This window comes from Ranitomeya imitator, chromosome 2, assembly GCF_032444005.1.
Source record: "Ranitomeya imitator isolate aRanImi1 chromosome 2, aRanImi1.pri, whole genome shotgun sequence".
NCBI lineage: Eukaryota > Metazoa > Chordata > Amphibia > Anura > Dendrobatidae > Ranitomeya > Ranitomeya imitator.
In genome coordinates this window covers 527,096,224-527,121,276 of record NC_091283.1, presented here as the reverse complement: position 1 = coordinate 527,121,276, position 25,053 = coordinate 527,096,224, and the positions used below count along the sequence as shown (strand labels likewise).

Genomic DNA, 25,053 nt, shown 5'->3' with positions numbered 1-25,053 from the left:
CAGATGCCTTGCCGAGGCACCAGCATACCAGGAGCAGCCGCTCAAGTGGTAGGAACAGCAGTCGTTCTGTCCGGCAGGATTCGTCGGTGTCCAGGAGGGACGCTTCACGTGCATCTGTCCAGCCTCAAAAATCGGTACCCTTGATTGTCGGTAGTGGTGAGTGATCTATGTGAATGTCACCCTTATGGTAACAGCGTCCATTTTTGTCTGTTTTGATCACTAGGGGTCCAGGAAAGCGGTTGGTAAAACAAAGAACCGAGAGTGTGCCCTTTGTAGAAACCCGCTTGCAGTTCAGTGGCAGAAGGATCTCTGTGCTGACTGCATTACTAAAACCATACAAGAAGAGACCCCTAATTTTGCCACTAGCCTAAAAGCCATAATACAGGCTGAAATAAAGGACTCCTTGAAATTGGCCCTTAGCGAACCAAGAAGGAGAAGCCGTAAGGCGTCCACAGACTCAGATGCCTCTCAGAGACAGGGGAGTCATAAAATATCCCGGTCTCCCTCTACCTCCTCGGCCTCTGTCCAGTCTTCAGATTCCTCCTCGGACAGTGATTCAGGAGGTCGTCCATGTTTCCCAACTGAGGACGTAGATAAATTGGTTAAAGCAGTTAGATCTGCAATGGGGCTTAAAGAGGAGAAGACACCTAGGTCTCTAGAAGATGTCATGTTTGGTGGCCTAGAAGAGAAAAGGAAACGCACATTTCCGGTTAATGCAAAAATAAAAGCATTAATTGACAAAGAGTGGAAAAAGCTCGAAAAAATGGGTTCCTTGCCCTCTTCATCCAAAAGGAGATATCCTTTTGAGGATAAAGACTCCGAGTCCTGGGAGAAAATCCCTAAGATTGACGGGGCAGTAGCCAAATGTTTAAAAAGATCATCCCTTCCGTTAGAGGACTCTGGTGTTCTCAAAGACCCGCTTGATAAAAAAGCAGATAGTTTCCTGAGACACATCTGGGAAGCCTCAGCGGGGGGCCTTAAGCCAGCGATTGCGGGAACATGTACGGCCCGTGCCCTAATGGTCTGGCTACAACAGATAGAAGATCAGCTGAAAAACAAAGTACCCAGAACTGACATCCTTGCAAATATTTCTTTGCTACAAGGAGCAGCAGCTTTTTTGGCAGACTCTTCTGCGGATTCCGCAAGACTAACCGCAAGAGCCGCAGGTTTGTCCAACGTGGCAAGAAGAGCCCTTTGGCTCAAAGGCTGCCCGGGGGATTTGCCATCTAAACACAAACTGTGTTCTATTCCGTGTGACGGCCAACTTCTCTTCGGGAAAAAACTTGAAGACATCCTGGAACATGCAGGAGATAAAAAGGTTTTTCCCAACATCCCTAAAGATCCTAAAAAACCTTTTTTTCGGAGGAGAAGATATAATAGAGGTCGCCCCCCAGGGGAGAGAAAAAATTGGGACTTTAGAGATAAAAGAGGATAGGGCTATATGTTTAAAGGGCCCTCCACATCGGCAAAAAAATCCCCCCAATGACATTACGCCAGAAGTGGGAGGAAGACTCTCCCTCTTCTTTCTGGCCTGGATAAATATCTCCCCCAGTATCTGGGTCACGAACATCATCAGAGACGGCCTAAAAATAAAATTCGTCTGTCCTCCCAGACAAAACTTCATAATAACTCCCCGACGGAAGCCTCAGCAGGAACAATCTGCCCTAGAAACCGAGATCTTGGGACTTGTCCACAAAAAGGTTCTTCAGGAAGTCCCGGTTCAGGAAGAGGGAGACGGGTTTTACTCCCCCCTCTTCTTGATCCAAAAACCAGATGGTTCTTGGAGAACTATTATAAATCTAAGGAAGCTCAACCAATCCATAGAGAACTACACTTTCAAGATGGAGTCTATAAACACGACCATAAAACTTCTCTTCCAGCACTGCTTCATGGCAGTAATAGACTTAAAGGATGCTTACTACCATATACCAATACATCAGGAATATCGGAAATACTTGAGGGTAGCTCTCTATATTCAAAATCAGGTAAAGCATTTTCAATATACAGCTCTTCCATTCGGCCTGTCTACAGCCCCCAGAGTTTTCACCAAAGTGATGGTGGAAGTGATGTCATACCTCCGGTCCCGGGATGTAGTAATTGTCCCATATCTGGACGATTTCCTGGTAATAGGGAGGTCAGAGTCCCACTGCACTCATCAAAGATCAGTGGTAACATCAACTCTAATGGAGCTGGGTTGGATAATAAACATCCCCAAATCCAGACTACTGCCAGTAAAAATACAGTCCTTCCTGGGGTTAATACTGGACTCCGAGCGTCAGCTCTGCCTCCTTCCACAAAACAAAGTGGACAAGATAATAAACCTGACCAGTACAGCAATACGTCCACCCGCAATGACTCTCAGAAAGGCGATGTCCCTTCTAGGCTCGTTAACATCGTGTATACCGGCAGTAGAATGGGCACAATTCCACCTAAGACATCTACAGTGGGAAGTTCTCTCAGCTCAAAGACTGTTAAGAGGGCATTTAGAAGGAAATCTATGTCTCTCCCTGAGCGTAAGGGATTCCCTAGCTTGGTGGACTGTAGAACACCACCTGACAAAGGGGGTCCGGTGGAAAAATCCGGTCATAGACATCATCACGACCGACGCAAGCGGTACAAGTTGGGGAGCTCATCTGAGATCTCACTCTGTACAAGGTACCTGGTCCATACGAGAAAAAAACTATGGATCAAACAAAAAAGAGCTATGGGCAGTGGAGAAAGCCCTAAGACATTTTCTCCCTTTACTCCAGGGTCGCCATACTCGAATCCTAACAGACAATCGAGCAGTGGTGGCGTATGTCAGTCATCATGGGGGAACAAGGTCCAAAGGCCTCATGAATGCGTCAAAACTCCTCTTCCAACTGGCGGAACAACACCTGTTATCTCTGTCGGCACTACACATCAGGGGCATAGAAAACACTCAAGCAGACTTCCTGAGTCGCAGAGGCTTAAGACAGGGGGAATGGTCCTTAAACCCCCAGATATTTCAGCAAATAGTCCAAGCCTGGGGCTCACCAGAAATAGACTTGTTTGCCAATTCTCACAACAAAAAAGTCAGAAAGTTCTGCTCCTTAAATCCAAAAGAACATCCCTTCGCAGTAGATGCCCTAATAATACCTTGGAAGTTTTCTCTAGCCTATGCATTCCCCCCGATAGTGATGATCCCAGCTGTGATCCGGAAGATCAGAGAGGATCAGGCGAAAATTATCCTCATAGCTCCATTTTGGCCAAGGAGACCATGGTTCTCCCTTCTAAGGCAGATGTCAGTAACAGATCCATGGATTTTGCCAGAAATTCCGGACCTACTAACCCAGGGCCCTGTAACCCACTCTCAGGTGAAGGGCTTCCATCTGGCAGCCTGGAATTTGAGAGGGCGTTACTAAGTCACCATGGATTCTCACCAGGATTAATCTCCACCCTGTTGAAAAGCAGAAAACCCATAACTTCTAGAATCTATGGTAGGACATGGAAAAAATTTCTTGACTTCCTGGGTGAACCATTGGGGGAGGTGGGTCCTATCCTAGAATTTCTGCAAGCAGGATTACATCTTGGGTTAGCAACCAGCACCCTTAAAGTTCAGGTTTCAGCTTTGGGGGCCCTGTATAACTGTAATCTTGCCTCAAATAGATGGGTTTCACGATTCATAAAATCTTGCAGTAGATCTCGGCCGGTCATTATCCCAAAAATCCCTCCTTGGACGCTAAATTTGGTCTTAGAAGCTCTAACTAAACACCCTTTCGAGCCCTTACAGGAGTTATCACCTAAGTTACTTACCCTACGTGCCGATGTTAAGGCTACTAGAAGAACTGTTTTAAGGGTAAGTGATTTGCAAGCCCTGTCAATATCCCCTCCTTATACTCAGGTTTTTGACAGGATCGTTCTAAGACCAGACCCGGCCTATCTCCCCAAGGTGGTTCAAAAGTTCCATAGGAGTCAAGAGATTACCTTACCATCTTTCTGTAGTAATCCTAGAAATCCAGGGGAACAAAAGTTCCACATGCTAATGTGAGAAGATCTATGTTACAATACATATCTATGACTAGTCAGTGGAGGAAAGACCAAACCCTATTCATAGCCTTTCAGGGTAGCAAAAGAGGGTGTGGGGTAGCTAAAAGTACTATTGCTAGATGGATTAGGGAGGCCATTAGCTTATCCTACTCTGCGGGTGGCACTCCGGTTCCTGAAGGCATCAAGGCTCACTCTACCAGAGCCATGGCTACCTCCTGGGTGGAAAAGGCTGAGGTATCAATTGATCAAATTTGCAAGGCTGCTACCTGGTCCTCACCCTCAACTTTTTTCAAGCACTACCGGCTAGACCTTTCCTCCTCTGCTGACCTAACCTTTGGTAGAAGGGTACTCCAAGCGGTGGTCCCTCCCTAAGGTTTCATTCTACAAAAGTCTCTCAGGTGTGCCGTCATGGGGGAAGGGAAAACACCAGGGTTACTTACTGGTAACAGGTTTTTCCGGAACCCATGACGGCACCTGTATATTCCCCCCCCTTTATCACCTTTTCGGTGTGCACTATTGTTTTGGGTGCTTTTTTAGTTAATATGATGTGGTGTTGGATTGCCATGTGTACTAACCAGGGGGGCCTCTCATGCTCTGAAAACCAACTGAAGCGAGGGAGAGGTACCGCCCTTTTATTTTCAGTAGGGTTTCCTGTCCTGGCTGGGCGGAACCCCTCTCTCAGGTGTGCCGTCATGGGTTCCAGAAAAACCTGTTACCAGTAAGTAACCCTGGTGTATCCTCTCAAACTTACCGTAATTTAATTTTCTTGATTTTACACTATTCCTTCAATATTTTTCTTCTCATGATTTCATATTTATGCAACTTTTAATCCCCAATTTGCTGTCCCCCTCTTCAGCCTTTTTTTTTTTTTTTTTTTGCTTTTTCATCTTGTCCTTGTCTACCTAGGTGGCCCCTCTGTTTAACCCCTTAATGACAGCCAATACGTCTTTTAACTGACCTGAGATATAAGAGAATAGCCTCCCAATACAGGTGACAATCCAGCAGCTGTCGGCTCTACACTATAGCTGTCAACTTGCTGTATCAGCCATGGTCAGTGCTTGCATCTTCCAAATCTGTTTAACTCCTTAGATGCTGCTTTCAATAGTGACTACATCATTATAAATGGTTAACAGAGTGTGGGGGCTTCCTCCTAATCCCAATTGGTGCCCTCAGATCATGATTTTGTGGTCCTGATGTTTGCGATTGGCAATCCATGACCAAATAGCGGCCTTAGAGTCTGACGGCTGTTGTAATCTGTTCAGAAGTTAGAGACATTTAGGTGGTAAAAATACATTGTCAATTCTGTCATGTCACTTTGCATTAATTCCTGAAAAGCAACTGAAGGGTTAATAAACTACCTGACTGCAGTTTTCAATATGTCAGGGGGTGCTGTTTTTAAACTGGATTCACTTTAGGGGGTTTCCTAATGAGACCCCTAAAGGCACTTCAAACCTGGATAAGTCCCTAAAAAATAAATTTTGTAAATTTCCTTGAAAAAATGAAAAATTGCTGCTACATTTTTAAATCTCCTAAAATTCTAGCAAAATAAAAGAACATTTTATGAGTGGTGCTGATGTAAAGCCGACATATGGGAAATGTTGTTAATGTTTTGCTGTGGCATGACTTATCTGGATTAAAGGGATAATCATTCAAAGTTTGAAAATTGATAATTTTTTAACATTTTTCCCAAATTTCTGATATTTTTTTTATAAATACACACAAAATATATCGATCTAAATTTACCATTATCATAAAGTATAATGTGTCACGAAAAAACAATATCAAAATCACTGGGATTTATTGAAGCGTTCCAGAGTTACCACATAAAATGACACTGGTCAGATTTAAAAAATTTGGCTCCATCACTAAGGGGTTAAAGGGAAGGTACTGCGTTTGTAGATCATTAATAAATCACTGTAATGTAGCATAACCTGCTGCTATAACCAAGTTTTAAATGCATGTGAAACAGATTACGTGTGTAATGAGTTTAAAGGCACTGGGGGCTGTCATCTTGGTTTCACAGCAGTTCAATTTTACGGCACCCCATGGAGATGGGGTCAGCGCTGGTCTATTATCTCCTATCTCTAACATTGTAGCTGCTTTAGCAGTGAGCTGTAGGTGTGACTGGCCGCCATTTTATAATAGCCCAGTGCTATCTGCTGAGCTCCACTTACTTTCTATCGCAGGAGAGAAGCACTCACTGGAACCGGAGGATGGGGAGTGCGGGTGATTTATCTCCATGCTCCTCTGTACTCCAGGCACTGCACGTCCTGGGCAGACATCCTCTGCTCTCACACGCTGCCCTCGCTCCCTGTGTGCTTCTCCTGCTCTGTCTCCTCACACACAGACCCTGTGATCTCTGGTAAGCTGCATTCACAGCCTGCCTCTCTCTCTGCCATACAATGTATCTCTCCCCTCCCTCCACAATGCCTGGCCATTCTCTGCAGACCTGGATCTCCTCCTTCTTATGTTACTGAGGGAGGGGTCACAGACAGCTCTGCTCAGATAATGCTGCTCCATACATGTCTACACTTTTCCTCCAGTCCACCATGCTGCTGAGCCCACTGTGTTCTGCTTTTTTGTAAACTCTGTAGCTGTGTTTCTGATGCAGTAACTGCTGGTGATAGCAGATCACAGGGCAATCGCACACAAAATGGCTCTGCCCTGTGATGCTGCTCTTCATTCTGCCCAAGGGATATTAGACCACCCAAAAGGGGAGGGAAATGGTGATGTCAGCAGTTACTGCCCCAATTTTCCAGCTAACAGTAAAGCTAGTAAGTCTTACTATAGCTGCTTGAGGTCTAAAACGGAAAATCTTCCCCCTAGTGGTCAATATATATATTTGTAAGGACATATATAATATTTTTCATATAGAAATGTTTGCAAACAGTGCAAACATTGCATTAATACATTTTATTTACTATTTTAAGCTTAATTTCACAAAAAAAACCTACAAATTAAAACTGGTGGCACCTTCCCTTTAAAGTCCTACCACTGGTTCTTATTCACGGGCTCATCCTGGGTTAATAATTTCATTTCTCTTCCACAGCTTTCTCTTCAACACTTTTTATTCATCTAATTATATTATCAGTTATGTTTAGTTCCTTTTTCTGTATTGCCTTACTCTCATCTACCTATGTAACTCGTCCGTTAAATGTTGCTGTTCTGACTTCTATTCACAGGCCCATCCCAGGTTCTAATCCCAATTATTCTTCTCAACAGATTGTCCTTTAAGTGTTATCATTTATATGTATAATTCCCTTCTTTCCTCTTCTTTCCCTTATCTGCCTGGGTGGCGGCTTCTCTGTTAAATGTTCTCTCTGGCTCCTATTCACTGACCCATCCTGGGTTCTTATCCCACTTCTCCTACATCTGTGTCTTTTGACCTCTATTCATCGGTTTACATTTTATCAAAAGGAATTGTGTGGGGGTTTTTTTTTCTTTTTTTTTTTTTAATCAATTGGTAATTGCCAGTTGACCTGACCTCCCCTACCTTTTTTACCTATTGGTTTGTGTTCCTGTGGGTGTTCCCTATGTGATTTTCATCCATTTTGGGCGTATAAAAACCCATCTCTGATCATGTTTTGCACATTTGTTTGTTTTCACTTGAAAGAGCTGTTGAAACACTGACTAAAAAGCCATTTAGGGTATTGGCGCACTCAAGAGAAATTGCTTAACAAATGGAACCATTCACTTTCTCCTATTATCCCTGTGGAAAATTAAACACTTGGGGTCAAACTAACATTTTAGTGTAAAAAACGAATTTTCCATGTGCTCAGCTCAATGTTATGACACTCCTGAGGCTTACAAATGCTCAACATATCCCTGATCAGTTCCTCAAAAGGTATAGTTTCCAAAATGGAGTCCCTTGTGGGGTAATTCCACTATTTAGGTATGTCAGGGGCTCTAGTCCAAAAAGTCAAATGATTCTCCTTCCCCCTCCAAGCCCTGCCGTGCACCCAAACTGTAGTTTTTCAACACATATGGGGTATCTTCATACTTCAGAGGAATTGAACAAATTGTAAGGTCCATTTTCTTACCTTTGTGAAATTGAAAACTTTAGGGTAATATTTGTGGGGGAAAGTGGTTGTTTTTTTTTTTTTTTTTACACGGCTCAATGTTGTAATATTTTAAGTGTCTGTAGGTTAAAGGTGCTCATCACACATCTAGAGAAGTTCCTTAAGTGGTGTAGGTTCCAAAATGGGCTCACTTGTGGGGGTTTCCACTGTGGTTCTGCAAAAAACATGGGGTCCTCTATCGATTCCAGCCAATTTTGTATTACAGAAGTCAATTGGCACTCCTTTCCTAATGAGCTGTGCCAAGTGCCTGAACAGTAGTTTTCCACCACATGTGGAATATCTGCATACTCTGGAGAAACTGCAAAACAGACTGTATTGTCCATTTTTCCCCTGTTACACTTGTGAAAATGCTAAAGTAATTTTTTTTGTGGGGGGGGGTGTGGATGTTTGCGTTTTTTTAATTTCACATTGCTTTAGTTCCTTTTTAGAACCTGAAGGAGTCTTTAACTTCTTGAATGTGGTTGAGGGGTACAGTCTCTAAAATTGTCAATTTGGGGTATTTTATGACACTTGAGCTCCTCAAAGTTACTGTTTTTCACCAATCTAGGGTTTTCTGAAGCCTGAGCTGTCAATCCACGGGTGGGGTGTGGAGTAGATGGGAACAGTCATTATATTCAATGTGACACTTGGTCTAGACAGGCACAGTTAAAGGGACACTGTCACCTGAATTTGGAGGGAACAATCTTCAGCCATGGAGGTGGGGTTTTTGGGTGTTTGATTCACCCTTTCCTTACCCGCTGGCTGCAATATTGGATTGAAGTTCATTCTCTGTCCTCCGTAGTACATGCCTGCACAAGGCAATCTTGCCTTGTGCAGGCGTGTACTATGGAGGACAGAGAATGAACTTCAATCAAAAAAAAAAAAAATGGTGGATCTCTCCAGATGGATTCCCCACATGTTTGATATAGTGACAGATTAGGCTGGAGCTGTAATTGCTACATGCAACCTATGTAAAGGTTGGCACTGTTCTTGCAACTAAGGTCTTGTACAGGATTGACAATAAAGCTTGCCTTAGTTTACCTCTATAACAGAGTAACTTTAAGTTGTTGTCAAACATGTAAAGCTGGGGTGAGGAACCTTATGTCTTCTGCCAAGGGCCATTTGGGATGTTAAAACAATGTTTTGGGGCCTGTACAAATTGTGCGCTCTCTGCCCACAAAGTAAGTCTTGATACTTGCACTGATGTCAGGACGTAATCTTTTGCTGCATGTGCCTCCAGTGTTTAGTACTGAACACTGCATGCTTGGAGCAAGAAGAAATTAAAAAGCAAGTGGCCATCAAAACACATCTGCCCGTGCCCAAGCACTATAGTCCCCAGGATTCTGTCCAGGGGATGGAGAAAAGGCAATCGCAGGCGGTAAATGGCCTTGGGTTCCCTACCCCTTATGTTGGACACACACTAAATTTGCTCACTTATGCCATCACTCTGTAACATGGGAGTAACCCCCTTTTTAATGGTTTATTCAGGGTTTTAATATATTTGGCATCCAAAATAAGTTTCTATTCTTGACATCAAAGATGAGTATAGAAAGGATGTGGGAAAAGTTGAAGTTTGAGCAATTCTGAAGGTCTCTCGGTTCTGGCTATAAAACTGCAAGCAAGGACCATGCCAGGTGCCTTACTATAATCTGCACCAGGAATTGCTGTAAATGCAGCTCTTAGTTGAAATGTGCCCCCTAAATCTTCAGGTTGTTTCACTTTGGCTCTCGTCCATGCAGCGATCAATTGCTCTGGAACGGGAAGGCCTCCCAGTGAGCCAGAAATGTCAGCCCACCGCTCCCAGTCCTTGTGCTCATACTTGGACAGTGTCCGGCCTTTGTTTGTGTAGATTGTACATTCCAGCCTTTTGTGTGATTAGAGCTGACTTATTGGGAGATGTATATTAGGGGATACATTAAACAAGTTCAAAGGACAATTGGAATAGTTGTCTATAAACAATCTGGCTGCTATTTTTTCCTAAAAAGACCTATAAGGAAGAAAGCCTACCTGTTTTCACGAGTCTCCACCATTTGTTTCAACTCTGTCCCACTCCTATTTTTCAAGGGCTTTAAATTTATCATTCCACTGACTTATAAAGGCTCATGGGTTTTTTGCTTAGCAGGCTGACATGGTGGTTATGTATGTGCAATTCTGTCCATTCACTGGCCTTTTTAGCCCAGCACCCTTGGAATAAAAGGCCAGAATTAGCCGCAGTCTTGTAAATGGGAGCAGATGCTCTCATACGTTTCCTTCATGTTCTACAAACAATCATGCAGGGCACTGGAATGCAAATTCTCTTCAGAGGAAGGGTACTAGAACTATTGTGCCATACATTAGAAATCCCCAAATTTAATGTTTACCCTTCTGAATTGTAAGATTGCTACTTCCAGTAGATGGCACTGGGGTTCAAATCCTCTTGGTCTCCATAGAATTAACTGCTGCTCTGGGATCAAATGTCTTCTGAATTGCATCCAGTGAGTGTAAAGCACTGTGAGTCCTTAAGGGAGGATGTAGCCTTGCACAGGATGAAATTTGTTGGGACACTTGCATACATCACCTCCAATGATTCAGTCCTTAGTTCCCTTGGCGAGACCTAATTTACACAATTATTCTTCATCCATAGGATGGGGAATAACTTATTGCTTGAACCCTCAGTGATCCTGAGACCGTGGCTCTGTCAATAGCATATCTAATCAATGGGGGATAGGACCCTGATTCCTGTCTTTGGTTGTTAGACTGTAAGTATCATGGCTCTGTCCTGGAGAGGTCTCCTTAAGGGACGTTTAGGTGTTATGTCTCCTTTATACAGGGAGTAGAGCCCATTGTAACCTATAAGCCTTCATTATTTTCCTTTTGTTTCAGCAGTCTTTTCTTCTTGATTGCTCTTGGATCTCTGCAGTCCTAGCTCTGTGCCTACCTGGTCTTTTGTTCTCGGGTGTATTTATAAAACCTTAATGAAGGCATCTAATCCGAGGTGTAAATATAACCTGAAATCTTGCAAATTACTTAAAAAGACTTTACAGCTGTGCAATCATTTTTCATTATCACTCCAATTAATGGAGCTGCTGGCTGCTTTTCCACATGTAATGTATATTCATGAATGTACTCATCTCTGCCCCTTGTCTGCCATGTAAAACTTGCTAGAATACATCTGTTCAGCTAAATTGCACTGCTCAAAGTTGTACCTGGTAAATTAGAATTAAAGACCTATTCCATTCATACAGATGATGTGGTTAACCTTCTTTAGTCAGTTTTTGGTGTTCACAGAATGTGGCATAGATGTTTAGCTGTTTTGGGTCCCATCTGTAGGACCCAAAACAGTGGTCTGCTTAGGCTACTTTCACACTAGCGTCGGAATCTCCCCGTCGCAATGCGTCGGGCAGAGCGTTTGACCCACTGCACAACGGGTGCAGCGGATGCATTTCTCAGGCGCATCCGCTGCCCCATTGTGAGGTGGGGGCGGAGTTCCGGCTGCACATGCGCGGTCGGAAAAAGCGGTCAGTCAGGAGCAAAAAAACTTTAAATGTAACGTTTTTTGCTCCTGGCGGTCCGCCACAACACGGTGCAACCGTCGCACGACGGTTGCGACGTGTGGCAAAGCGTCGCAATGCGTCGCTAATGTTAATCTATGGGGCAAAAACTCATCCTGCAAATAACTTTGCAGGATGCGTTTTTTTTTGCCATAAACGACACATTGCGATGTCTGGCAAAAAAATGCCAGTGTGAAAGTAGCCGAAGTTGTGTGTTTTTTTTTTTTTTTTCTCTTTTTGTTGTGACTAACCTGGAGGACCTCTGATGCTCTGTAAACCAAACTGATGCAGGGGAGAGGTACCGCCCTTTTATCCTGTAGGTTTCCTGTCCCCGAAGGGTGGATCCCCTCTCTGGTAGTGCTGTCATGGGCTCTGAGAAACACCGTTATCGGTGAGTAACTACGCTTTTCAGCACCACTGGTCTGGTACTGGCTTCAGTGCTCACATGGTTCTGGGATCCCTGCAAGTTGACAAGGGGCTGCAGAGCATGTGCGGGCTTCTCAGGAGGATGTGACATGTAGTGCAGGCAACCAGAAGCACAACTTGTCAACTGATGGGCACGTGCTGATGGGAACAAGCAAAGGAGGAATATTAATCTGGTTTTACGGGCTCCAATATCTCGGTTGATAAACCTTCAGTTATGTAATGTACAGATAAGTCACATCAGGTGCCAGTGTGTGGAGCTGGCTAGGAGCCCACATAACTGGCAGATACTAGCTGTGCTATGTATCAGTCACCTGCTGCTAACAGCAGAGACCTAAGCTGGCTTGGATTGCTGCTGTTTAATCCCTTAGATGTGTCTGATGGAAGCAAAAGTGGCACTCCAATTTGGCACCCATCAGCATTCCTTCCCTCCCATCCTTGATAGATGGCAGCAAGCCACAGTTCAATTTTTTTTTTTTCCGTTATTTTGCTTCTGAATTTGGGCCGCTCCTCCTTTCTCACATTCAGGCTGCCGTCACACTATTAGTATGTGGTCAGTATTTTACATCAGTATTTGTAAGCCAAAGCCAGGAGTGGAACAAATAGAGGAAAAGTGTAATAGAAACATATGCGCCACTTCTGTATTTATCACCCACTCCTGGTTTTGGCTTACAAATACTGATGTAAAATACTGACCAAATACTGCTAGTGTGACGGCAGCCTTAAATTTAAAACTTTTCAATCTTTGTATTGTTGGATCTATAAAACTCATAAACTAACTTATTGTAAGTGTCTTAGAGCACAAAAAATCCACTCCAGAGTTTTTTTTTCTACTACAACTGCAATCATGTGCCCTTAAAATGGTTCAAAAAACCTATAGCTTCGTACAATGTCCTATTGACTGGAAAGTTACAGGCCAAATTAAATGCTGACTTATATATAATATAATATATTCCACCATTTATGAAAGCTACCCTATTTAATAAGATGAGGTCTGTAATTGACATTGTAGGTAGACAACAACTGAGTCAAAATGAGAAACCAAATCCAGAAAATCACCTTGTCTGATTTGGCAAGATTTATTTAGCAAATTATGGTGGAAAATATGTATTTGGTCATTAACAAAAGTTCACCTCAGTATTTTGTTAATTTTTTGGCAATGACAGGTCAAATGTTTTCTGTAAGTCTTCACAAAGTTGGCACGCACTGTTGGTGGTATATTGGCCCATTCCTCCATGCGGATCTCCTCTAGAGCAGTAATATTTTGGGCCTGTTGCTGGGCAACACGGACTTTCACCTCCCTTCAAAGGTTTTCTATAGGGTTGAGATCTGGAGACTGGCTAGGTCACTCCAGGACCTTCATATGCTTCTCACAAAGCCACTCCTTTGTTGCCCTGGCGGTGTGCTTGGGATCATTATAATGCTGAAAGACCCATCCACGTTTCCTCTTCATTGCCGTTGCTGATGGAAGGAGGTTTGAACTCAAAATCTCACGATACATGGCCCCATTTATTCTTTCATGTACACAGATCAGTTGTCCTGGTCGCTTTGCAGAGAAATAGCCCCAAAGTGTGATGTTGCCACCTCCCATGCTTTAAGGTAGGTATGGTGTTCTTTGGATCCAACTCGGCATTCAGTCGTCTCCAAACACGACGAGCTTTGTTTCTACCAAACAGTTCTACTTTGATTTCATCAGACCATAGGACATTCTCCCAATACTCTTCTGGACAATCCAAATGCTCTCTAGCAAACTACAGATTGGCCCGGACATGTACTGGCTTATGAAGGGGAACACATCTGGCACTGCAGTATCTGAGTACCTGGCAGCGTACTGTTACTGATGATGGCCTTTGTTACGGTGGTCCCAGCTCTATTCAGGTCATTTACTAGATTCTCTCTCCACCCCCCCTCCCCCTGTGTGGTTCTTGGATTTTTGCTCCCCGTTCTTGTGATTATTTTGGCCCCACGGGGTGAGATCTTGCATGGAGCCGCAGATTGAGGGAGATTCAGTGGTCTTGTATGTCTTCTATTTTCTTATTATAGTTCCCACAGTTGATTTAATCACACAAAGCTTCCTGCTTATTGCAGATTCAGTCTTCCCAGCCTGGTGCAGGGCTACAATTTTGTTTCTGGTGTCAAGTTCTCTTGCAAAGAAGCCGACTTGGTAAGACTGTCAGCTGAGACAACAAATCTCCTTTTGGAGGAGGAAAAAAAAATTGTCTAAATATTTTGCCTTGCCATGAAGGTGTTAAAGTAATCTTGCCATACTGCTAAGAGGCTGAGCCTCCATGTTAACTTGGCATGGTGGGTATGGAACTACATGTCTTTACTGGAGATGAGTGAATTTGATCAGGTCCCTGCTTATTCTTTACCATACTTCCGTATGTTCAGTAATCTTTTGCTTTTTGAGACTTTCCTATTTAGGCTTTAGTTTGCCGATGCCTAAAGTGTAACAATCGTATGAGCCTTGAGACAATCGCAGTTGATGTGAAGTGCAACATTTCTTCTAGACTTTTTATAAAATAATGTTAATGATTTTAAGGAAGGAACATAATGAATCTTCGCAGATGGAGCACAATTAGCTCCGATTCCCATGGCTAGTTTCCATGGTGAAGGCAAAGGGAAGAAACCTGTGTGGTTTCAGTACTTGTCGCCTTCAATCTCCTAAGCTTTCTTCAGTTCTCAAAGAAATCAGCAATTAGGAACAGCTAAACATTAACATGATGTTGTACTTTTGTTGGAATCTGTTACAATACAGAAGTTGTGCTCCCCACCCCTTGATTTGTGTATGGTGGCTGTTCATGTAAGATTTGATGGATTTATAGTACTGTAATCCTCTGGCTTGTCTGGTACTTGCAGATCATGCTAACATTGGTATTTACCATCTTAAAGTTTCTAGAACGTTTTAAGACTCGGAAAGTGATGTATAATGACCTGACACACTCTGGACACCCCAGGTCCTGGCACAGGTGTCCTTTGCATTGCAGGGTAAATTATAGTGGGGATGTCCACAACTAGATGTAAGGGTAACTTATTTTAAATGGGGTTTTTGGTGGGGGAGCCACAGCACTACACTGGTGCACAACTGTACCCCTCCATGCCTCTGTTTTGTTTATTTTGTCGATTTCATGGACACTGGCATCATATATTGAGTCTAGTGTTTCCAGAGGATCACTCCATTTGTTCACGGCTTTACCATATGTATGCCCTCTTGCAGTGCTTCATTGGAACTTAATAAGCTGTGATGTGACTGATTTACTGCCTGCTTAATACCTGACATTGACTCTGTATGGCTAAACAATCTGTGGCATAGATTACTAGGGCTACATGTGCAACAAGTCTCTGCAGACCCACAGACCTCCTTGGAAGTCAGCCAAGTCTATAGACAACCATGCTGTAGGTGCTACAAGCGCAAAACAGAAGACAGTCAGTTACACTTCTGAATGCATGAGGAACATCCAATACTCTTGTATTTGCTATTTTATTACGTGCTGACACTAAAGATTTACTGAACAAGGTGTAGCATGACCTGCTTCTATCCGCTCATCTCAGTAGATACTAGTATTAAATGCACTTCCAAGATGGATGCCATAAATGGAGACTTGGATCCACATGACTTCTCTACGCCAAAACTGTACAAGATGGCCCTGGCAGGAAGTGTCTGACACTACTTATATTAAGAAGTAATTTAACTAGTGACATTGCAGATAGAATTGGCTGAAAGTAACAAGAAATGATTAAGAAAAAATGTCAGGTATGGTCTCTGGTGTATACTGACTTTCAGATCATAGTGTAGCCGATGACTGGACAGTTGTTATAAAGCAACTTCAGCAGCAGCTATAAAAGGCACCATATAAAAGTGAGGACCGACATCTGGTCTTGGTCTGTATCTGGGGGAAAGTGCTTCCTTCTCCTGTACACCAGGCCAGTCATGGCTGTCGGCAGTGAATCTAGTTCATGTGTAGGGACTTCTGCACAACTATACAATGTCTACTTGTTACATGTCCTCCTGAGGACTCTTGTCATTGTACTATACATACTGTATGTCCTTTCTTTATATAGAAGGTGACATAAATCTTTCATGAGCATGCCCTTTCCTTGCCCAGGGGAGTGTAGGATGCTTGCTCACTAATGGCTGATTCAGGCCCAGTCCTTTGGTCATAGTGCAGTGCTCCTTCCTTCATAAAACGATCTGTGTTCATCCCCCTAAATATGGAGGGCCTATAAACACAAACTATGGTCTTTTACATATGTCCAGATCTATAAATCGGACTGCTTTCGAGCTGAGCACTAACCCAATTATTCAACGAACTGTCTTTGTAAAGAAAATAACAGAGATATATATATATATATATATATATATATATATATATATATATATATATATATATATATATATATATATATACTACTTTTTTCTGACTTTTACATTCTTCAATCTGTACGTGAGAAGAAAAACAGAAGACATACAAGCACAAAATTTTGTTTCCAGTTCATAAACATTCTGTTTTTTTTTTTTTTTTTGTTTTGTATTTTTTGCTGAACTTGTGTCTTGGGTTTCTAAATACTCCTCCTTAAAGGTGTCGGCTATGGCATTACTATTGATGACCTATCCTAAGGTCCTCAATATTTGGTCAGTGGCAGTTGTGATCCAGGACAGTCACTGGTTAGCTTTTATTGCCTCTGGCAGTAGATTTTTGGTGACAACTGCCCAGCTCTGGTGAGTATTTGCAGCTTCACTCCTAGTCAGTAATAAGCTATTGTTCTATTCAACAGAAGTATTGAAAGAAACACTTGCATATAATGGCGCTGCAGGCTTTCCTGTAGTTGAGGAAAAGGGTATAGATACCAGTTATGAAGGAGGCAGAAAGGACGAGTCCTTGGCCTGTATGGATCCTTACAAAGAGTCTGTAGACAAATAATGGAAAGACTTTAATATTTCAAGTAAAAGAAGTCAAGCCAATATGTTTCATGTCTGTGTTCTGTAAAATCTTTTAGGCTATGTGCACACGTTCAGGATTTATTGCAGAAACTTACTGAGAAAATCCTGAGATTTTCTGCAAGAAATCTGCATGCTTTTTTTGCACGTTTTTACTGCCATTTTGGTGCTTTTTTTTTTTTTTTTTTGCGGACTTTTCTGGACATTTCCCAATGCATTATATAGTGGGAAATCCGCGAAAAATCTGCAAAATTAATGAACATGCTGCGTTTTTTACCGCGATGCATTTATTTTGCGGAAAAAAAGCATTGTGTGCACAAAAATTGCGGAATTCATTAAAAATGATGGGATGCATAATGTATGCTGTTTTTTTTGCTTTTTTTAATCGGGAAAAAACGCAAAAAAAACCCCCAAAAAATCAGCAACGTGTGCACACTGCCTTAATCTGAGGCTGGGTGGTACATGAATTGTATCCAGTTAACAATGACACAAGAGTCCTTGGAGACTGCACTAATAAAGTACTATTTTAGGTTTTGCCTCAAGTCGTGGATGACTGCTCAGTATATGTTCCGGAAATCTTTACTTCTCCACCAGTGTAATGTTTCTTAGAAGTGATCTATTAACATTCCAGCATCTACATTCATAATGTAGTCCGTTCATTCCAGCATGTACATGCATAACCTAGTCGGTTAATGATTACTCACAGCGCAAGCCTCCTAGTCCCCCTATTCTTGCTGAGTGCATTAGATTGTCAGTGACTCAAGGAGTTTGACCAGGGCTGACTGCAGTCTCTGCACATGGCTATCAGAAAGCTGAGGGCTGTGGCCATGGAGCTGCTGCAAAACTAAGTTTAAGAAACTTGTATGGCTCTTGGTAACAAAAGATTTTGTTTATCGATTACATCCTGATGATCCTGCTTTCCTACTGCCACCACTAGAGGGTCCCTGAAAGTTTATATATTGAGCTCAATGATCATCTTTACCACGGATTCCCCTAGTGGTAGTATAGGCACCCTAAAGGTGTGTTTTTTTGCTTTGTTTTTTTTGTTTTTTTTTCCTTATAAAGCACCACTTCAGTAGGTTTTGTTTTCAGTGCTTGGGCGGAAGCGCAAATTAATGTTCCCTGCCACTAGTGTTACACTTGCCACTTGCTGTCTTATGCTCCTTCTGGGGTCACTCTAGTCCTGATCCTGAATCTTGTGACTGCACCTTCTGATTAGAGGTTACAGAACCTCATTGTTGCGCTCATAAACTTGGGCTATCTGCACACGGTCAGTAAACTGTGGTTTGGACGCTGTGTACTTGTGCATTGTCCAACCTGCAGCAGCCAGATGTTTCAGCATAGTGAATGGGATTTCAAGAACTCCCATGCTCATTATGCGTCCAGATGTCCGTGGATCACCTGTGGAGATCATCATGCTGTGCGTCTTTCCAGAACGTAGCATGTCTATTTATCTTGTGGAGACACTAGCCTCCAAGATAAATGTCGCCCATAGAATGTATTGGACACAGTGATTCTGCAATGTTCAATGAACACATGTGGATTCACCTGCGTTCAATGGACTGTAGCACTTTGGATGTAGCAGACCTGCTGCTGCTGCTTCTGGATTGTGTGCACCCAGCCTTACACTGACCTCCAGCTCGCCCAGCAAGCACTGGAGATCTGGCAGGTCACAACCTGCAGAAGACTGGATCAGCGCTAATAACTAGTGTTGAGCGATACCTTCCGATTTCCGGAAATATTGGATCGGATCGATACCCCAAAAATATCGTATCGCCGATTCCGATACCGGACACCATTGCAAGTCAATGGGACACAAATATCGGAATCAAAATAAACCCTTTCTTTCCTTGTACATCCAGTTCGGGGGGAGGGAGAGTGGGCAGAGACTGTGCATGTCTGTGTGTTGTGTGTGCAGGTGGGCGGGGTCTGTCTGTGTGCAGGCATCGTCCGATGGGACTGAAAGTCCCATCTGGCAATGCCTGATACAATAACAGTGATTGACACATTAGCCAATGATGGGACAGTAGTAGTCCCATCATCCGGCTGTGTTGAATGTAAAAAACAAAAAAAAACACCATCCATCCATCATACCTACAGACTACCTACCTACATTAATTCTACCTACATTACATACTCACCATCACTTGTCACTTTGATCCCCGAAGCCAGTGTCATCTGTAAAAAATACTAAAATAGCAAACAACCAATATACTTCCTGATCCGCAGAAATCTACGAGTGTCCCACGACGATCTCCCGTGGAGAATGGCAGCATCAGCTGATGCGACCCTTCTCTACGGGCTCCAGGAATACAATGACGGGTGGAAGGTATCCTTCTGCACTGTATTCCTCTGCCGCTGTAAAAAAAATAGTCCCTAGTCTCACTTATGGCATTGCTGTGTGAGAAAGTTCCCACGCAACTTTTGCCATAAAGTGAGATCAGTCAATTATAGTAACCTCTCAGTGATGCACTGCAGGAGCAATTGTCTCCTATCACTGTCACTGAGGGTCCTATAAAGCAATGACATCACCCAATGTCACTGTTCTATAGGAGAGATCGTCGTGGGACACTCGTTATTAATTGGACTACGGCTGACTGGTAGTGTACGGTTTATTTTAAGTTTTCTGCATGCGCTGAAGTATGGTTAAATTAAGAATATTAAAATACTTTTCTGGCTGTGTCTTTTATTTTAACCTTCACTACTGTAGGATTAATAATGGATAGGCGTCTTATTGTTGCCTCTCCATTAACCCAGCTTAATGTCACCTTACAATAGCAAGGTGACATTAACCCCTTATTACCCCATATCCCACCGCTACATAGGAGTGGGAAGAGAGGGTCTAAGTGCCGGAATTGGCACATCTTACAGATGCGCCATTTCTGGGGCAGCTGCAGATTGGTATTTGTAGCTGGGGGGGGGGGGCAATATCCATGGCCCCTCTCTAGGCTATGAATATTAGCCCGCAGCTGTATGTGTAGCCTTGCTGGCTATAAAATATAGGGGGACCCCACGTCACTTTTTGGGGTCCCCCTATTTTAATAGCCAGTAAAGGCTACGCATACAGCTGCGGGCTGATATTCATAGCCTGGGAGGGGCCACGGGTATTACCCCCTTCCCAGGCTACAAATATTGGCCCCGGCCGCCAGCTTTCCCCCTCTGGCACACGCAGTCTCCGCCCACGCACCGCCCACACTCCATTATAGCGCATCATGTGTGACATAATTTCAGCAGCCAATCACAGCCATGCCATTAGTTAACATGCCTAACAGGATGTGCCCACACTTCTTAGGATCCTCAACTGGCTCATTGCACTATAGGAACTTCCGATTCCGGTATCCGATATTGCAAAAGTATCGGAACTCGGTATTGGCCGATATTCGCTGTATCGGAATGCTCAACACTACTAACAGAAGTGTGTTTTGGTGAGTATAATACTAGCGGCAGGGAAATTACATTGGCGATACCACTCCATCGGTATGAAAACAAAGATGAAGTGGTGCTTTAGCTGACTATACAGGTATATGAAGAAATTAATCAGTCTTGTGGGGCAGTTTAATGGGGGCAATAATGGTGGGATTTTCTAATTTCTACTAATGGGCCACTGGTTGGAAAATATGAATTTCCTGGCATCCACTGGTGTATGCTGCTGGTAGACCACATACTGACTACCTGGGATAGAGAAGTCTAGATGTTGAGTGAGCCCTAATCTTGTAATGATTTTTCCTTGTAACAGGAGTCTTCTGCTTGTCTTCAGTTACTGAACTTTAAAAATGGATGAACTGCAAGATGTCCAGCTGACGGAGATAAAGCCTCTCCTTACAGACAAGGTAGGAGAAGCCAGGCCTTTTATCTAGTCTTGTGCCATGTCCACCTTCACAACACTTGTTTTATCCGGTGTCTAAAATGGGTGGACAAGCAGCTTTGTAAGTTGTCTATAATGGTGATCTATTCTGTAGTGCTATTCTTTCCATCTGGAAGATTTAAGGTGCTTGCACCAGAAATCTGGCATAAACACATTAAATTGCAATGTTTTTGGTCAACTTGTCAGTTTTTGCGTAAAAATCAACTTTTGGCATTGCTACGCCAGCATGTACTTGGCATGTATGGGGTGTGGTCACGCCCGCCAGTCAAATAATCCTCATTTATGCCACTAAAGTGAGCCCAACTTCTGGCGATGGTGCCCACTGGGTCTTGGATGTGTTGGTTAATCAGGCTAGTGTACTCCAGGGAGCGTTTCATGAAGACTGGCACGTGCTTTTATTGAATTTGATGGTTGGACGAGACCATGCTATGTCCTGTCCCTGATACACCTATACTGGCTAGGGCTGGTGTGCCAAAATGTTGTGACTTAAGGTGTTTAAAACCAGATTTGTTGTATGCTCCTCAATGAATTGCCCCCAGACTGTTTATTACCTGTTGCCATGTAGAGACTCGGGTCTACATAGGAGCTGTGGACACATGAAGATTTTTATGGAAAGGAGTTCCTTCTCGTACATACTGATTTCTTCCGTACCAAGGACAGTCTTTTTTTTTTTTTTTTTCTCCCTTGTGCAGGTTTGGTCATGGCACGCCGGACTGAACAAGCACAGTTTTGTTCATATTGATCATTGCTCGCTGTACATCAGGGCATCTAGTGTTCTTCTTTGTCCTCTGCTCTGCCTCCTCCCTTCCCTTATAATGTGCTGAGCCTTGCTGTGGCTGTCCGCACATTGGCACTGTCTTCTTCTCTCTGGAGCTCGCAGACTCTGCGCCACCTGCAGACTGATTTCAGCAGCCATCTGAAACTGTGTTTCTTGGGCACTCTGTTCAGTGATCTTCCTGCTGATGAAGAGAAAAATATCCTGTCTTGTCGTGTACATGCAAATAGCGCTTTTTTTGGAGAGGAAGAAGACTAGAACTCTAGAGGCACATATTGGAAGCGGCAATCCGAAGTCCATTTTGATTACTAGTTCCAATAGGTGACATTGACTTTTAGAATTGCCACTTCCAATAGGTCCAGCAAATAGGGTCCTATCTGAGCAACAATATAGAAAGATATGCATGTGGTTTGTCCTGATGAAAGTTACATACTTCAAAATGCGTTAACTAATAAAACTACCTGAAATTGGATTGGCTTCTTTTCCCTTAGCAGTGCAGAATAACACATCGGTTTCTCCGGTTTGATGTTTCCACTAGATTTCTTGCCCTCTTCCTCTCTGAAGAGGCAGTTTGCATATTTAATTTCCCAGAGGAGCATGCACGGCATAGAAGTGTCCTGACTCTGACATGCCCGGCCTGGCTTGTCACTCTGCAGGAGGAGGAACGTTGCCCCTTTGTTGCCCCTTTGTTGCAGTGTATATTCACTTGGCCTTTAGAGACAGGGGCTCTAGTGCCACCTACTGGAGGTAGCAATTCTATGTCAGTATTGACTCTTGACAAGTCTTGCCACATGATGGTAAAATAAAACCCAGAAACATTGTAAATTGAGTTTCTGGTTTGGCTTCTTTTGCCCAAATAGGAGAAAAAAGCAGAAATGGCTGTCTGAGGCCAGTGATAGGATGTCTAAGGGGTTGTCCACTACTAGCACAACCCCTTCTTAATTTAAATGTTCAGCCCTGATAAAATAATAAAGCTTATACTCTCCTCCAGTGTCGGCGCTCTTCCAGGGGCTGTGATGCAGTGTTGTGACATGTGATGCCAACCCCAATCAGCGCTGGAGACCCTTTCTCTGCCTTCAAACAAACTGAACATGAAGAGGAAGCCAGGGATCGGCTCACCCCGGACTTCGCCTTCAGACAAACTGAACATGAAGGGGGAGACTTTCCACCGCATCGCAGCCCCGGGACTGCGAGTGCCAACACAGCTGGAATGGAGCCGCCACAGGAGGGTAGTATAGGCTTTATTATTGGGGCTGACCATATAGTTTAAGAAGGGGTTGTTCAGTAGTGGAAAACGACTTTTTAAAGTTTCTCCTTGTGGACGGCACAAAGTGCTCAAAATCATGTAGTGAAATTCAGGTCTTTAAATGGCTGCTGTTGACTTTAAGATGGCTACCTGCAGTAGGGGACACTGGTGTCCCAGACTTGGCCTCTGTTAAGAATCTATTACATATTAGATTTCCAAGGGAGCATTGCATGGCCTAAAAGGAGCAGTCAGTGGGCTGAAGGATATATTTTCAAGGAACTGAATGAACGCACATGGACAAACCTGCTGTCAGCTCCCTGTTCTGTCAAATGTGAATGGTGTTCTGTAAACTGCCCAAATGACATGTTGTGCTGCAGTGTGTGGCCACTTCCCCGGACAACCCACTATGCTGGTATGTTTCCTTTTAAGCCATTTCTTAATGTCTTAATATGCAGATGGCACATGTCAGCTGATGACCAGTGACGTCTTGTTACCTAGTCATAGATCTGTTCACACTAATCCCGTGATCTATAGCTCATCATGTAACGGTGAAATGGCTGCTTGCACCCACTGTAATGGAAAAGAATATATAGCAGAGCGAATGACAAATGAAATGGACCTTGCACATGGAGAGCACTGTATGTGGATCACAAATGGAGACCTCTAAAGGTGCTTACTGGCCCTGCCGATCACCTCTGATCAAGATCATGGGGTCACCTGTGACAAAAACAAGACTTTTGTGAATCAGATAATGGCTGGTTAAAGATCATGCAGTCCTGATTGAAAACCTATTCTACTAGAATTATATTGTGCGCATTATTTAGATTTTACAATTTGGTGGCCAAAAGGTCTTGTCAGGAATAAAAATTAAATGTCCCTTCCATGACTGCAGAATGCATCCACTACATGCTGGCAGCTGACACTGATCCCATGCACTGTGACTACTATTGTACCACAAATACATGCTGAGTAGTATCCTAGAGGTATAGCCACAGGTCTAGGCAATCTCCTGCTCTATTCCCTGCAGACACATCTTCCTCTGTAGTCTGATGGATGTTTCCTAGACCATCATATTGTAAGGACCTCCAGGTCCTTCATGGTCAAAAAGTGGGAAAAAGCCATGCTCCTGGATGGTAATAAATTCAGGCGCACACACTATGACAAGGTGTTGTTTTTTTTTTTTTGTTTTGTTTTTTTGAAACTCCTAGACGAAAGGGGGGTGGGAGGAACAAAGTCCCATACTGCTTCAGGACAAAACAACTGCAGGTTACAGATATATAGATGTGAGATTTAAAAAAAAAAAAGTGTCAAGGCTTCATCTTGGGCCTTTTGTTACATAAAGATTGCAGAAGAAGAAATTATGATAAAGGTTAATGTAGAACTGTATTTTAATCACAAAATGAAATTCATTAAAATTGGAAAAATAAAAATGTTTGTCAACTGTGGTGGTTTATTTACCTTAAAATTTTTAATGTGACGTCAAGTGGCACAGAAGAGACGGAACCCAAGGGGATAGAGATAGATGAAGAGCCCAAATAAAATTGCAGTGATCAAAATTATTTGGATGTATTCTCACATTAAAATATTAAGGCTATGTGCACACGTTCAGGATTTCTCGCAGAAAATTCCTGAGAAAAACCGGACATTTTCTGCAAGAAAACCGCATGTGTTTTTGCTGCGTTTTTGCCGAGTTTTTTCCCCGGACACTTCCCAATGCATTTTGTAGTGGGGAAATCCGGAAAAAAAAAAACGCAAAATTAATGAACATGATGCGGTTTTTACCACGATGCGTTTTTTTCGCGGGAAAAAAAAAACGCATCATGTGCACAAAACATGCGGAATTCATTCTACATGATGGGATGCTTATTGTATGCTTTTTTTTTTTTTTTGTGGTTTTATAGCGTTTTATCGGGAAAAACCGCAACGTGTGCACACAGCCTAAATGTGAAAATGTAAAAGTGAAAAAAAAACATGGCGTGACATACTAGAAAGCAATCCATTAGAAATTGCTGGGGGGGAAGCTGATATTTTTACACTATTTTAAATTAAATCTACAAACATGCTTAACTTTTTTTTTTAACTTTATTTTTATTATTATTATTATTATTATTATTTATTATAGCGCCAATTATTCCATGGCACTTTACATGTGAGGAGGGGTATACATAATAAAACAAGTACAATAATCTTGAACAATACAAGTCACAAC

General features: G+C 42.9%; 1 protein-coding gene across 9 annotated transcripts in view; it reads left to right on the top strand.

The window, feature by feature from the left end:
- Positions 1 to 25,053, top strand: part of LOC138664846 (protein NDRG3-like) — a 60,815-nt gene that overhangs the window by 3,424 nt on the left and 32,338 nt on the right. For 4 of the 9 annotated variants that reach the window (XM_069751847.1, XM_069751843.1, XM_069751841.1 and 1 more), the window contains exon 2: positions 20,695 to 20,788. The exons of 2 other annotated variants lie outside the window; for them this stretch is intronic. Coding sequence is in view for 4 of the 7 variants with exons in the window: in XM_069751843.1 (XP_069607944.1) it covers positions 20,732 to 20,788 (57 nt within the window). In the remaining 3 variants the exon portion in view is untranslated. The remainder of the gene's footprint in view (positions 1 to 20,694; positions 20,789 to 25,053) is intronic. 3 more of the 9 variants (XM_069751842.1, XM_069751846.1, XM_069751844.1) reach the window with 1 other exon arrangement.